General features: G+C 35.6%; 1 protein-coding gene across 2 annotated transcripts in view; it reads right to left on the bottom strand.

Moving 5' to 3' along the window:
• Positions 1 to 3,741: 3,741 nt before the first annotated feature.
• The window catches only part of ITGA1 (integrin subunit alpha 1), a 169,189-nt gene continuing 155,772 nt past the window's right edge, over positions 3,742 to 17,158 (bottom strand). For both annotated transcript variants that reach the window (XM_041747906.1, XM_041747907.1), the window contains exons 28-29: positions 15,165 to 15,281; positions 3,742 to 10,035 (exon numbers count right to left, since the gene is read on the bottom strand). In XM_041747906.1, coding sequence (XP_041603840.1) covers positions 9,991 to 10,035; positions 15,165 to 15,281 — 162 coding nt within the window. In that variant the 3' untranslated portion in view covers positions 3,742 to 9,990. The remainder of the gene's footprint in view (positions 10,036 to 15,164; positions 15,282 to 17,158) is intronic.

Genomic DNA, 17,158 nt, shown 5'->3' with positions numbered 1-17,158 from the left:
TATGTTCACAGTTTTCCTCCCAAAGAGATAAAATAGCTAGATAAATAAAACTTTACTCAGATTATCAATTCTTGCATTCATTTAATAATAAACAAATATTTTCTGAGTATCTACTATGCACCAGTTACTACAAATATTGATATGTGTTCTCTTGCACCTCTGTGTTTTCATTTCTATTCCCATGACTTCTGAAGCCTTTGAAGTTGGGGGAAATGATTTTGGAGCCAGATAGAACTTGGTTTTTATTTCAGCATCACCACTTACTAGCTTTATAACTTTGAAGTAGCCCCTTACCTCCTGTGAGTTTCAGTTATATCACCTGTAAAACAAAAATAATAATAGTATCACCACAGTGTTAGTGATAAGATGAAATGAAATGTTAGAGAATTGTCTGTTATGTGGCATGTAGGCAATAAATGTTGATCTTCCCTTTTTTTCTCTCCTCTTAGAAAAATGGGATACTTCACCCAGCCCCATCAGTTCCACTCAAAATTACCTGCTTCACTTGTGCCAATTCTTATAGCTCTTATAGAATACAAATGACTCTTCATTTAAACATACAATCTTCACTCATGAAGATATGGTCCATCTTAGAAGGTGGAAAACTGCTGTGCTGTCAAATAATACACTAATTGGAATCTTTGCAGATTTACCCATCCTATAATGATGAAGTATGCAGAATGGGTAGGAATGAAAGAAGTGTTTGAAAAGTGAATGAAAAGGAATAGCAGATGGTACTTGGGTGCTAATAGAATATAAAAGTCTGAGAGTAAAGGAAGGAAGAAAATAGAAAATGAGAGACTCAGCATGTGAAACTAAAGAGCCAAGGGCATTTCATCGAGGATGGTTAGAGTCTGGGGTATGGCTAACTTCCAGCTCCACTAATTACAGTCTGATGACCAATTCTGGATATGATTCTTTATTTACCAGGTTGAGGCATTTCCACTCTTGTTTTTGGAATGCCATTCAGGATTGTGGTATCTAAATGAATTCATGCCACACATGCTTGGTTGAAAGATACTACAAAAACAAAAAAAAACAAAAAAAATAGCTGAGCAAAGTGGAAGCTAAAGACCAAACCTGCAGATGTTTCAATGCTGCTTTTATTAATTCAAGCCAGTTCTTGCCAGTCAAGTACTAACTGGAGCACTGGCACATGACCAAACTGCATTCATCTGTGAAGTGGCTGGCAGCCTGGGTGCCTACAGACAATGGTGCTTGCCCTATTATTTCTGTCATAAGGGAGGAATTAGACCATTGTAGCTGGAATTTGTGCAGGTCAGGGACCCTACCCATTGATTTAAGACTCAATTCTCAGAGTGGAATGGCTCCATGATTCTGCTCTAATCCACACAGAAAGTTTCATTTCAGCCACCAATGAGTCCTTGAAAATCTGCAAGACATCAAATTCAATTCAGGTATACACTTGGATTTCTGTACACTTAGAAGAATTCTGGGGATCTCCTTCTTTTTCACAGAATTAGATTCTTTCCAAGTCTGGAATTGCATACATCTTAAAGTTCATTTTGTTTGATATTCATTACAGCCACCTCCAGTCTTCTTATGGTACCTGTTTGCACAGTGTATCTTTGTTTCCATCATTTTCCTTTCAACTGATTTGTACCTTTGAATCTAAAGTCTTTCTCTTCTAGAGGGCACATAAATGGACTTTATTCTTTTATCAGACTGACAATCTCTGTTTTTTTGATTTGAGTGTTTAGACAATTCACCTTCAACATAACTAGTGATATGGATGGAGTAACATTTGCCATGTTGCTGTGTGTTTTCTATGTCTCACATTTTGTTTGGTCCTCTGTTTCCCCTTCACTGACTTCATTTGTTTGTAATACTTTTGATGTAATGATGACAGGTCTTGTTTCTGGAAAAAATTCTTTCTTTTTCAAGGATTGTTAATAAAATATCCCAGTTGATTTTGCATAATCATTGAAGCCATACTTGCTATTGGATAAGACTGTCTTTTCCATCTTCCCCTATGGACTCCTTGCTGTCCAGCCCATCTCACCTCTGCTTGAAGAATTAGGTAAAAAAGTGATTATTTGACATCTGGACTATGGAAAATTCTAGTAAGGCATGTATAAAGATTATTAAATTAGAATGTGAGAGGGAATAATTTTTCTTCTTATTGTCAGCTCCAGAGTAAGGGAAAGATTTTGATGGCTATCACCATTTTAATACTAAAAAAATTAAAAATAGAATGTTACATTTTTAAAAGGTACAGGGTACCATGTTCTCTATGATATCAAGTATATCAAAATAGAAATAAGTAAAAAATAAGCATGTATGCTCAGAAAAAGGACAATTTGATGTATTTTCTAGTGTAATGACTGTTTTTATTTTTCTGTTTTTCAGAGTGTCTACAATGTGTATATGTTTCCTTTTACCCTATTTCTTTCCTGAATTAAAAATGGATACTCACTTATTTAAAAATATGTCAAATAATATAACTATTCTGGAGAGGAAGATAGAAGTCACCTGTAGTCCTCATTGATCACTGCTATTTGGTGAACATTTTTCTTGACATCTGCCTATGAATTACTACATTAATTTTATAAAAGTAAAAAAAGGCACCACAAAGCATAGGAAAGTGAATGTTGCGCCTATGCTCTGGATCTTATGAATAACAAATTCTGATGTATGTCATTTATTTTATAGCAAATATATCCAGATTCTTTTTTAGTACCTCCCCTGTGTATTCTCATCCTGGGAGAGAAAAGACAGGGCACTGGGGACATGTGCTGACACAAATTAGTACAAGACCTTCTAAATAACCTCTTCATAACTCAGCTTGTTTCTTTTGCAAAAATACCTCAGTCACCCTACAGCATGGTTTGAAGATGAAAACATGTATAAAATGAACATGTGTGATTACTACTAAAACTCCTTCCTATATTTTCTTCTAGCCCTTATATGTTAAATAATTTTATTTTTTTGAATTATAGGTTAAATAAAAAAAATAACCCTTTTCCCCTCACTTCTTAGTATTTTTTGTTTCTCACCATGTGGTCCAATCTATTGTTATACAACAGACTATTTATTATTAAAACATCTCATTAGAAAGAGATATGTAGTAATATGGATTCTGTGGTTTTTGTGTCAAGTTTGCAAAAGACTAATCACATTGCTGTATTGTGTACAGGAAACACCACAGACATACTTAGTTTGCTTGTTTTTTCCTTTTAGACTATCAAAGTGAAAACCTACTAAGGAGCTAAAAAAAAGTTGGAGCTTTGGAAGAAATACTGATCTTGGATACAATTTATGTACTTAAAATCACAGCAATCCCATTCTTCTTTGAGTCATTTAAAAAAACTAATAGATAAGACAGGATGCTCCTTTATCTTTGACGTATGATATGCAGCTGATGCACAAGATAAGAAAGAATTATACCAAAAATACCAAACCTCTGACCTCAAATCAGTGTGCAGGATACAACATATCTTGGATATTCAAAATACTCTTTTATTATCTCATCTATTTCTAATTATATCAGTTTGATGACTATGACCTGATACATGATCTTTAAAAATGGGTTTAAGTTAGGCATCTCATAAATTACTAGAGTCTACAAGGTTGCACTTCATTTGTTTTTGAAGGAGATTAAAGCATTTTATTCTAATGCATTTGTCCAATAAAAGTCTTATAGAAATGCACATACCTTTAAGTTATTCATTTTAGTAAGTTTATTCTGAGGTAAATAAAAAATACACAATGCAATATATCTTACGTATGTCAGACTATGCTGAAAACTTTATTGGAGTGATATGATACATGTTTCAGGGCAGTAGTTATTATACACAATAGTTTTCTTTTTGATCAAATGGAAACGATTCTTCATACTGTCTGCTAACAATTTTACAGCCTCACGGTAGTAATACACAGTACACCATTCTCTCCACAGGCCAATGTTTCCTATGAAGAAAGCAGAGAGACAGCTGTTGCATCCTGAAAGAAGGCCAGGAGGTGTCAGAATTAAATGCGAAGGATCAGGATATCCTGTGTGAAATTGTTCCAGTATGAAGAAGACCTGATGTGTTGCTGCTTCAAATGACTGTTTTTACTTGAGACAAAGTATACTAAACTCCAGGAAATTAGCCCCAGCTAATAAGCAAGTAAGAATATACTTTTATTTAATCAACAATTTACTTGTGCAAAGTACATGTGTTAGTATTGCGTGTGGGTATGATGTGGTCTAAGGGAGCTTGTGGTATTTTGAGGAGGAAGGGTGTATATATAAAAGATAAGTAGCTTCATTTCCTCTCCCCTGTTCATTTTCTTTTCTCTCAAGATGCAAGCTGCCGGGGTTGGCCGGGGGCTGGGGAAGGGGGCATGACAGGAAGACTGCCACCTGGCACTGGACCTACCATGCTACTATCTATCTCTCAGAAAGCCACGATCAGTTTCCGTGTGGGGCTTACCTTCTGCTGGGTTCTGCTGTGGAGGAACAATATGTCAGTTTTCTTCATTCAATCTCTCTCTTAAAAAATGGGGGGTGGGAAAAAGTAATGTCTACTGGGAATTGTTCAAGAGGATACCTGGCTTTCATTCTGTGTTATCTGGAAGATCTCTCTTTAAAATGTTGTCCTCAGTCTATATGCACAGAGCAAATTGAAATAAAAGATTAAGCATTGAGTCTCAGTCTTTTGCAGAAGAGTTTCTAAAATTCCACTTAGTCCTTTTTTTTTCCATGAAGATGTGACTTGAAATATGGTAAAATCAAATATCATAGTTAGGAGTGTCACTGGTCCCTAGTTTATGGTCATGAGTTCCATGGTGTGTCAGAGAATTAAAGGATTTCCAAATCTCAACTCACCAGAAAAAACATGCAACCACGCAAAGTCCTGCAAGACGCACGAGGCTTATAATGGCCTTGCCAAGAAAGTTCCAAATCAAAACAAAACATCCCCACTGTGCACTTGAGAAGATACCAACTGGAAGGCAGAAGGCAGAGAGATTCTGCAAATGGGCTCTGACTTCTCCTGCCTAGTCCTCACAGCACTGAAATCCCCCAACCAGTGGCAGGAGGGAAATGCAAGGAAGTCTTACACAAGGTTCTGAACTCATTAGTTTTGGGGAAAATGTTTTAATATATTTAAAAAGGAAAAACTGATCTCAAAGCAGAGTACATTTGAAGTGATAACTCACCCTTCCATATTTTTCAGTATGGTAAATTTTTGGCAAGAAGTGCTTATGTGATATGGGGTGGGGCCAAGCTGATCTGGGGTGTAGTGAATTCAGGTGTTAAGCTCAGGACATTTATAGAGGCAGAATTATACATTCCCATGAGTTAAGAACTGGACCTCCTGGTGTCAGATGTCAAGAAGACAATGGGGCTGGGGCTTAAGAGCCAACATATGCTCCTTCAGGTTTCCTTAAGGTCGATGGTAAAAGGCTGTAGTTGGAATTTCTAAATTCAAGATTAAATTTTAATATGAGGATCAAAGATGCTGATTTGTTCACCAGATTATAATGTTAGACATTTGCTCTATTTTTATTGTTTTACATAAGATGTTGCACAATAGTGCTTCCATTTGGGAAACAGCAGAATTGAGTGTTTTGCAATGTACTGCAGAATTAACATCTAGGGGTGGTTTCAGAAGTTCTGTGTAGGAAAGGCTTAGGGAGAGTAGTTTGATATGAGAGTAGTAGTAGAAAGGTTGCCCAGTGGACTCTCCTTGAAACTGTGTTTGAATTAAAAAATCTGCTGTTAAATTAAAAGATAGCATCAGTCTGAAGACTTTATAGCCCTCTTTTAATTTTTTGGATTATTAAATCCATGGCTGAGGATGGGGATTGTGGGGTGTTGATGGCCACATCCTACCAGTCTTTCCTGTAACCTTTGGTGTAGTTGTTGACAGTCTCCCACAAAGGGTTGTAAATCGGGTAAAGATATTCCTTCTTTGAAGTACAAGGCATTTTGTCCCCATTACATTATGCCTATATCATGTTATGCCTTTAGAGTGTCGGAGAACCAAGGCCTGAAATCACATATAAATGATCAGTTCACTGAAGCTGATATTCACAGCAAACAGAGAGAACATGTGAACAGATTTTCCTCCAATAGTCTTGAAAATCTCCCTTGGTGGCAGTGGGGGGATGACTAATGCAGAGGACGTGAGAAGCATTGAAAGTAAATGAAGGATGCATAGGATATTATTTTGTAAAAAAAGGATTTGCCAGAAGCCTCTTCATTTGAACAATAATGTGACCGCACCTAGAGCATGAGTCATGTTCTGAGCCTGGGTCTTCCCTAGTTTTCTCAGTGTTGTGCGAAGCTAGTTTTTTCACACGGAGCAGATTACCACAGGTCTGACAAAGACATTACCCTCTACCACACTGCATGGAAGCTGGAGGGGTGGCCGTTCACCCCATAAACTGTGGCCTTTTCAGGGGATGCTGGGAGAGAATGTGGGCGCAGCTTTTCACAGCGCAACAACCCAGCTTAGGCAAACACTGTGCAACCACCTTTGGCTTTTGGTGTAGATATTTGTTTTCCAATTGAGTCTAGATATTGGTTTTGTAAAAGGAAAAGAGAATAGATATATTTATAGGTATTTGCATGTGTAGGTACATTTATTATGATTGACTAAGCATCAAATTATGCAAAAAAAAATCTCCCCTTACAAGCCTCATTTTAAGCATACTCATGACATGGAAATATTCAGAGATTAAATTGCCCATGACTCTAAGGTTTAGATAAAATAATCAAATAAACTGGACAACTGAATTTCAGGTTGGATCACACAAATGACAAATATTTGCAAAGGATGAACTTTCATAATCTTGCTCTAGAGCTCTGGATTCCTAGAGAAAGTAAAATAGATTCTCTGTGGCTGTAAAAGTCAGATTTTCATTGTGTCACCCTTTATATTTTCTTACTTTCAACTCCTTGCTTCTCCTGAATGTTTATATCATTTTCTTAATATTAAAGAAAGGCTATAATTCTAGAGATTGAAATTGAAGAATGAGGGACTATGTAGCATTATATCTTCTGGGCTTGAGATGAGACTTTAAAGCATAATTTGAAATATGATTATATTGTGTGTATGTATGTATGTATATATATCTAACATGTTGTATCTCTGTATATCTATCATCTATCTATTGTCTATTATTATCACCTAATCTATTTCAATAGTGTGCTGAAGCCAGTTTATACTGGTTCATGAGAGCTGACAGATCAATTTTCAGGAGTTTTGCAAGCTGGTTAGCATTATTTTGGTAGCTTGGATATGGCTATGGCAAGATTATTTAAATCATGGAAATTGGCAAATGATACAAATTGGGGGCTATTTTTCCTCCTGGAGACCCAGCTGTTGAATAATTTACCAATATACCATTCTAAGTTTGGTCTGGAAAGGGACTTCATACATATTTTAGTTCACAGTAGAAGAAATAATCAATTTTGTAAATTACCAAAGTTAAAAGTTTTTGGCATAAACTCAGTCTTAGATAGCACTCACTTTTCTTATTAATATGTGCTTTAGTATAAAATAATAGAGTTTAGTATATTTCTTAATCATTGACTATGTATTAGTACTGAACATTTGTACTGTTGACTTTTATTTTAATCAAAACATCCACATATACATCTTTTAGATAGTTGCAGAGCTATGCACTAAAACTAAATATTATTGAAAATGAATGAGTGAATGAATGAATGAATGAAAATGGATGAATCAAATTTTTCCTATTGGTGTAGCTTTTGTGTTTATTTTGGTCACTTTTGTCAAATGCTGTCATTTGGTATTTTTGAGGTATTTTGTATTTGATTTGTGTTTGTGCATTCGTGTGTGTGTACATGTGTGTTTACATAGACATACAGATGCTCACATATATACACACATAAAGCTCAACAAATAATAGTATTAGGGAAAAGTGATATCTGGTTCATTAAACATTCTACTTGAAAACTGGGAACGGCTTATGTTAAAAATTATGCCAGGCTTATCAGTAGTTATTTCATCTGTCCCCATGGCTGTCTTTTCTAACAAGTTTAAAATGCCGTTGTTTCCATCTTTCCCCTCTGGTTAACATATTTGGTTTAAATGCATGTGAATTCTTTGCCAAGCAGTCATAGAGGCCAAGTGTGAATTTAAATTCACCTGTTAGATTAACTTCTAAGAATGTGCTGAGATTGGAGCAATGCTGCCAAACAGGCTGTGCACCGGAGCTGTGCGACATGGTGACTCTGAATAAGAAAGACCTGAATTCTGTTGGGAAAAGAAAGAACATATGGGAAAAATGATTTCTGAACCTGGAGACAGGTAATGAGAATGAAGGAAATTCCCAAAGTGGACATTTCTGAACACTGACAGGCCAGCAGGAGGATATCAAATCTCTGGAAGATTGAGCCTTCTAGTATTGATGATCTTGGCATTCCCTAGGTGCATGGCTTTGGTCGTTGGATCTTAGACATAGATGTGGAGAACCATGAGGTAGGCCAACTCTGCGTCCTCGGAGAACTCCTTGGAAATTAGTTTTAAAAGTGAAATCCATAGCATTTAATTTCTCCCTTGATTTGATGCTTTTGAGAAAAGTAGAATACAGGACTTTCTGGATAAGGTGCTGGACAGGTGCTGGTCTTGCGATGGTCAGCCAGGTGGTGAGACGGAGTTGTTGCAGAAGTATCAGCAAATTTTACAGCAGTAGTTCACACATGCAGCTATGATACATTCATTCATTGTTACTTTCCTAAGAAACAGAGCCACCTAGGAGCTTATTATGTTACAGTAGAGTCTGATGCACCATAGTGATTACTTCAGGAGCAAAGAAGCTCATACAGAGGTGTGATATCTCTCTGTCAGGGCAAAGTTTCAAGCCTAAAATTGTTTAAAATACATTTCTGGAGTTCTATTTAAATATGATTATGCCACACTAAAAAGCAGTGGCTTCTTGGTAAAATGCAATACTGAAATGGAATGCTGCCTTTCATAAAAAAAAGAAATGTGTTTGGAAAATTAAATACCTTTTAAAAAAATTAAAAATAAACATACTCTCACAGCTTGAGGGTTTAAATGAACCATGTGCCAAGGAGTTGAGAAAAGTCCTACTTTTGGTTACATCCTGGGACCCCTAACGTTCAAAAGCCTCTCAGCAAAGGTGACTTCAGCGTTTCCGGGGCATCAGCCTGCGCTGTCCCGTTCTGTTCAGAAGCCGTCGTAGCATATTCCACACATACCATGGCTTGTCATGTCAAATCGCTGGTACGCCCCACAAAACTGCTGTGAAGTGTTTTCAGCATAAAGTTTTGAGTTTTAGGGCTCATGTCAAAATTAAGCATGTTCTATGAAAGCTTAAATTAATCCATTCAGTGAGCTGCTTTTAAGCAAGTCTAGCTTGATTTTTCCATCAGCTCAACAGTTTCCAAACACTTTAGGAAAAAAACCCACACTTCCCAAGTACAGAACCCAACACAATGATGTTGAATGTATTCTTTGTGACTTAATTCTATTTTCAGTCCATATTTTATATATACGTTAATCAGAACAATTTTCTCATTTGAACAGGGAGAAGTGATTGTTTTCGGTTAATTCCTTTCTTGTCATTTACATATGTTAACTATCATTCTGAATGTGGCTATCCATCAGGAATCAATGGAAAAAGCTTAATTTATCAATGATCATAAAAATCTTTTTATGCATTCCTTAAATACTCTGAATGCTGATTTAATATATAAATATATGTGTACATGTTATTCTTCATCTTCAAAACACTTTGTAATTTTACTTAAATAACACAAATGACTAATTATTTAAAAATATTTTTCATCATTTTATAAAATATATCTTTATGGTATTGTTTTTGGATCTTCTTTGATCTGTTATTTTCCAAGTGATTAATCCCTGATGGATTACGTAAAGTTACGTGACTATGTCTTTAATTGTATTAATAAATTTCTTGTCACATATTTGAGGCAAACCTGAGGATAGATCATCGAATAATTATTATTTTTTTCTCCTATTAAATATGTCATTTCTCCATTTTCTTCTTTAGTGGTCTTTTGAAGAATCCAATCTGTTGAGAAAATACCAAATAGTAACACAATTAATTACTTGAATTTACATAATAAATACTAATTTACTTGTATAAAATTTAATTTAATACTATGTTAGTGATTCTGGGCATACAAAATAATTAATATAATTGAGAGGATTTTTTTTCATTGACCTATTAAGTAATACTGAATGTCAAGAAATGACATTTATCAAATTGCTATTTCATCTTAAACTTTTTTGTTGGTTAAATATAATCATGTCTCCTAGTAAAAACTAGTACATGGAGTGAACTAACTTTATTATTATTTTTTAAAGATTTTATTTATTTATTCATGAGAAACAGAGTGACAGAGAGGTAGAGACACAGGCAGAGAGAGAAGCAGCCTCCACACAGGGAGCCCGATATGGGACTTGACCCCGGGTCTCCAAGATCAGGCCCTGGGCCGAAGGCAGTGCTAAACCGCTGAGCCCCCCAGGCTGCCCGAGTGAACTAACTTTAAAAGGTTCTGGGAAGACATTTGGGAAGACATACAAACTATAGGTAGCTGGCACTAAATGGCACTTTCCCACCATCTTTTTACTCACAGATATGGCAGAGAAATTCCATCAAATCATTGATGGTCATAAATTGAGGTCATTAGAGCTGGTGGGGAATTTGGCACATGTACTATGGCTTGAGAGGTGGGGGAGATATTGTCTGGATTAACTTTAAATGTGTTAGAACATCTGCCTTTATAGGTTTGACAGGAAGTACCTCTTGAAAAACATGCTGTATCATTTGAATATGAAAAGGATCTCACTGAACATAAAAGAAATTTCACCTAGAGGTGAATGTGGGTAACTTTTCATTATACTTTGTAATTTGGGGCATTATAAAAATTATGTGCTTTATTTATTTCCTATTGTACATTATAATAAAAATAAGTATAGGGGCTGGAAGTGACCTTTGTAATAATCTCATCTAAAACCTGGATGGCTCAGTTGGTTAAGCATCTGCCTTTGGCTGAGGTCATGATCCCAGTGTCCTGGGAATCCATCAAGCTCAGCATCTGGCTCTCCTCCCCACTCATTCTCTGTTGCTATATATATCTCTCTCTCAAATAAATAAATAAAATCTTTAAAAAATAAAATGTGGGTATTTTAAATAAAAGGAAATAAGGGTCCAAGAGTTTTTTTTTAAAGTCTGTGTATTTTTTTTTAAATTAGAGAGCAGATTATAATAGTTCAGACAATGAGTTAATTCTTTGAAAGTATGGTACCTCCATATAATTTTAATCATGAAATTATGGTAAATTATGCAAGGGAATGATATATTTTAAAAAATCATTACTGAGTAACTGCTTAGATGGGATAAATGGTCAAAAATGCAGTTTTAAGTTAAAGACGGTAACTTCCTTATGTCTTCCACCATGGCAGGGCTTTATGTCTTCCATCATATCAGAACCTAGTTGGTGGCAGATGAGGAAAAGGTGACAACAGACAAACATGAAAAAATACGAAAAAACAATAAATTTGTCCTGCAGTTCTATGTCTCAGAGTTTTTCTCTTTAAGCCAACAATAAAAGTTCTGGATTCATAAACTATCAGGCCTACAATGTTCTGAATTGAAAATAAATCAGACAAGGCTTTTTACAGAAACAGGTGGTAAATTATAAGACTTTTCTTTCTCTCTTGTCCTTCTTCTTTCAGATTTATTTATTTATTTGAGAGAAAGAGAGAGGGAGAGAGAGAGAGGGAAAGAGAGAGAGAGAGAGAGAGAGCTAGCAGGGGGGAGGTGCAGAGGGAGAAGGAGAGAGATGAATCCCAAGCAGACTCCCTGATGAGCATGGAGATGTAGGGCTCAATCTCACAACTCAGATCTGGGCTCAGATCTGGGCTGAAATCAATAGTTGGATGCTCAACTGACTGATCCACTTAGTGCTCTATTTTAAAACTTAATTGTGTTATCTGAACTTTTCCACTAAACTAATTCTATTAATAGGGTTGTTAGTGGAAATTGGGTCATAAGAGTGGAGACTAGGTAAAACAGTACATAGCTTAAAACTGGCTGGGGCTGATACCAGCCAAAATTAAAAACAAGTTAAGTTTGTTTTCAATGTCCAGACTTACAACTTTCACTTTCCTTCTTTGCTTTTCCATATTTACTTATTGGTAAGTAATAGATCTTATTTATGCTTCCTTAGTTCAAAACCCTATGGCAAAGGGTCAGATTTAACAGTACCTGGTAGAAATTATGTGCTTACTGACTATAATATGGAATAAATGTTGAATGAATAAATTTAACTAATATATAAAAGACTAAAAAATGGTGGTGCTATCCCCCATCCACGTCAACCAAGGATATACATACTGGATGAAGAATAAAGCTTTAGGATTAGTAAATAAATCATCAGTGATGGAACTTTAGGCATCAGTATGAAATCAAGTTAAGAGAGAAAAATGTTCTGCTTTCTTAGAGTTCCTCTGTGGGCTGAGTCTCATTCCATTCTCTTGGTTATATTGGCCTGACTGGACTTCTCCCTCAATGTGTGGTACTATATTCCAGAACATGTTTCTCAATCTATTTAAACCTGTGCCCCTAAAAGCCTTCTCTCTTCTTCTTATTCTTTCTTCTTTCTTCTTTCTTCTTCCTTCTTCCTTCTTCTTTTTAAAGATTAATTTATTTATGAGACACACACACACAGAGAGAGAGAGAGAGAGAGAGAGAGAGAGAGAGGCAGGAACATAGGCAGAAGGAGAAGCAGACTCCCTGTGGGGAGCCCAATGTGGGATCCAATCCCAGGATACCGGGGTCACGACCTGAGCCAAACAACAGCCACTCAACCACTGAGCCACCCAGGCATCCCAAGGCTTCTCTCTTCAATAGTAAGTATATTAGGCTACTACTAAGATTTTGAAAAACTTTAATCTCTACCATGTGTACTGCAAGGATAAATTATATAAAGACTGTGCTTTTTGAAATAGATTCATAGCTCCAGGAAGAATCTGGCCTGTCCCCTGTATGGAGCCTGAAAGTTCCAATGAATTTCCAAAGTGGTCAGATTTGGAAGAAGCAAGAAGAAAGGATAGTCCTGAGGTTTCTGTTCCAGGTCAAATTAGTGTAAAAAGATCCGTGGGGATGAGAGTAGCTCTTTTGAGTCTATTACAGACCAAATACATGCTTCAGGGAAGTTCAACATGGATTTGAAGCAGGAGGAGGGGCAATTAATCTTTTTTAGTATAATGGAGCTGCTGAAAGTCTGAATCCAATCAGGGACTCTCATTCCAAAACAAAATATTTTTATACATTTCAGAAAGTTCATGAACCTCTTGAACAAAACCCAATTCCTGGAGTTCCAGAATAAAGAGCACTGTCCATAGCCTCTAGCAGTGGGAGATACTGGAAACGGATGGGCTTCACTGACAGATCGTCTCTTGCATCCAGTCCTTTACTAGCTGGTAATCTTGGGAGTTACTTAACTACTCTCTGTTTTAATGTCATCAAATATGAGATGCAGTTAAAATACATAGTTGGAAAGGTTGTAAGGAAAGCAAGAGCAAATAAAAGGAAGAGAGAACACAAAGTAAGGGTTTCATTAATGGTGTTGGCACCGAAGTAAAATGGTCTGGATTTAGGTCCTTGCTCTGAACCTGAAAAATCATGTGGCTTCAGGGAACATATTTAACTCTTGTACATGTCAGTGTCCTCATTAACAAAATGAGGCTCAGGGCCATGTCTTTCTCAGAAGGTTGATGTTAACTTTAAAGTGGGAAAGTTTAAGTAGTTCTTATATGCGGAAGGCCCGCAGTCTGTTCTAATTCTCTTCCTGTCTACTGTAAAGTCACAGTTCTGATTGCTGGGTCTCCCACTGAAGTGGCTGAACTAACCACCTCTCCTGGTCAGATGGTCAGAGCAGTCCAAACGTTGCTAAATGACCTTCCTTTCTGGGCCAGAAGAGATCCAAGAAGCCAGCAGAATGTATCAACAAAACATTTACTGGATGGAAGAATGTGTTTATTTTTACCTTTATGCTCCTTCAGGCTGGTGACCAAAAAACCAGTGGAATAAACCATATTTGTTTTAAGCAGAGATATGCCACCAGAGAAAACCTATCCAAGTACCAGCTCTGGCTTTCCTTTTCCCTCCTAAAACTATATGGGCAGTGCAGTGCTCAGAATAGAAGAGCACACTGGAAGAAATCAACAATAAAATGCTCTCTGTAATAGAGGTGCAGGTAAGTGAAGAAACCATTCTTTACTTCAAGCACAGCCTCAACCCCACTAAGCCAGGTCTTGGGTACCACGTTGTGGCAAAACCAGGTATTACAGACACAGCATTGATAATCCTGTAAAGTGAGAGGAGGAGCTGGAGGTTTGAGAAAGCAAGGAATTCTGTCTTAGAGACTTTGCTGGAGAAAAGCTATTTACTGAACTAAGTGCTACTGACCTACATCTTTAACTTGGCTTTGTTTATCATCCTCTATGAGTGTAATCCACCCCTCCCAAAAGAAAGTTAGTTATTGTAAGAGAGTCAAAAAGGATAGGAATAGTTGGCAATTTTGTGGGACAGAACTTTTTTATTGAAACTATTTGATTAAAAGAGAATTCTGCTGCTCTGGTATTGGAAAAATAAATATGTAACCACAACCTGGTTTAGCAAAGTTTAGCTATTCAATAAAACAACTTGGTAAAACATAGAGTGGTATTATGTTAGTATAAACACCGATTTGATGTTTCATTAGAAAAACATTAAATTCAACTTTTCTTTTTTTTTTTTTATTTTTTTTTATTTTTTTTTATTTTTTTTTTTTTATAAATTCAACTTTTCAATGGGATTTTATTCTTTATTAAATTTAGTATAAATGCTATTGTCTTAGTTCTCTTTATAATTCTCAAGGTAATAGACATATAAAGGTCTTTTACAATCCTAACCTCCAGAGAAACTCATCATGATTTTTGGATTTGTTGATTTATTTTTTCTTTTATCAAACTGGGATTAAGTTGTGCACAACGTTTGAGATATACATTTTTTCTTTTGTCTTGGTCACCACTTCAATATTTTTAATGGGTGTATACTACTATATTATACAGCATGGATAAATAATAATTTATTTCACCAATTTGCTGTTGATAGTTGAAATAGGAAGTCAAAGGAACTTTGGTTCTTACCTTCCACAGTGCTAATATAAGCAGCATTAATAGCAATAATCCAGCAAAGGCACTCAACAGGATGACCCATAATGGCACTCTGCCTGGCAGCCCATCTTTGGATATTTGAATGGCAAACTGAAATTTATTAAACAAGACTGTTAACATTGATAAACACCTGTTATAACTCCTGGTATGTTGAGTTCTTGCAGGTAATTTTCTAGCAAACAATGTACTTAATCTTATATTTAAAAATGCCCTTCATCTATTCAAAATCGCTAAGCATGTCAAATTTATTATTACCCCAAATATTTATAATTGTGTGCTCTAGAAATGTATACATAAAGAGTAAACCGTCTATGAATCAGAATGCTCAGGAGCAGAGGTGAATTTAACTCAGTAAGAACCAAGAGTATTATATATTTTAAAGATTTATTGATGGACTTGACTGCATTATCATGATGGTTAAAGTTTAGGCTGGAGCATTACCACAGGTTGTTGACATAAAAACCTGAGTAGGTCTTTTTCTAATTCTACTTTTAATGTGCTTTATTTTTTGTCTACAAATTTACATATGATTTTCATATAGTAAAATGCACCAATCTCAAGTGTACAGATAACATGAATTTTTGTGCATATATTCACTCCCATATACTTTTTATCATAACACACTGTCTCTGCCAATCGACTTTAGTCTATAAATTATGTCTTAACTGAAGCAAAACTTTGAAGTAAACAGCTTTTGGTGTTCCAGCTATTCAGCATGGCATCCAAATCACAGTGAAACTTGTCTGCCTTGTGTCTCATCCTTAGGTTTCTGAGAAAAAAAACTAATTCAGCGTAGATATCAATGACTGATGATAGCTCAAGTTTTTGTATTTGCTTGTAACAGGGAACATCTCAATTCCTAAAGCTAGAGGGAAGATTGGAGGTAAGAAAGAAAATGAACAGGAAGATATTTATAAATGTTGGATAATGATACAAACTCAGATCGCTCTGTGTGGGTCACTGCTGATGCTCTGGGAACACAGCTGGCATGAGTGTACATCATACAGAGTAAGATCTTTCAAGACAGATTTTAAATACAACTGAAACAATTCCCTGAACTTACAGATACAGAAACTGAAATCTGGATGAGATCAGTGACTTCTCTAAGATCACGCAATTACAAAATGATGACCTTTAGTAATTTTAACAATGTAGGTATAATTTTCCTTTATGGTAAGATGCTGAATAATAATTCCATGGGGAATTTTACACTAACATTTAGGGAAAATAAAGCTAATTATAACATTTCAACAAAACATATCTAGGAATCAAAGGTACTCTTTTCCAATATAATATATTCTCATTTTGGGGGAGGAGGAGTGCTTACTGGTAAAATTTTGGCTTCTCTGCATGTGGAATGACTTTGCATCTATCAGTGCTCTTTAAAATGTAAGTAAACATTATATGCATATATTATTTAAAGGTTAATACCAGGGGTCAAAAACATTGGAATTATTTGAAATAAGTATTAATTTGAAATAAGAAATTTTTAAACAACATCTGAATGTTAGGTAGCTTCCAAAAAAAATTATGTAAGTCATACTATCCACGTGGGATATTTAAGCCCCCACATGATAAGAGGAAAAATGCTTATATAATCCACATCTATAATAAGTCTCTGGCTTTATTTTGTAATAAAACAGGAGAAAAGATCTCAAATCATTTTATTTTTACCAAGGACTGAAGCAAGCATTTGTATGAGGGAGTAATATTTCATTTTTGCTTCAGATTTCCCAATGACTAAATGAAGGAAACCTTTCAAAATTTACATTTATTTCTGTACAGGGTACAGTCATTTTCTGTAAAGTGTTTTTCAAGTCTGCTCTTCAGATGTCAACTGCATTTTATAATGTCAGTTTTTTAAGGAGGAAAATCACAAATGCATCATTTGTTATCAAGGTAAAAGTAAAAACATCAATTTATTGTGATAGTTACAAGCAGTAAAGTCAAACATCACATGTTAATTG

Source organism: Vulpes lagopus, chromosome 3, assembly GCF_018345385.1.
Source record: "Vulpes lagopus strain Blue_001 chromosome 3, ASM1834538v1, whole genome shotgun sequence".
NCBI lineage: Eukaryota > Metazoa > Chordata > Mammalia > Carnivora > Canidae > Vulpes > Vulpes lagopus.
This window is presented reverse-complemented; position numbering and strand designations above follow the sequence as displayed.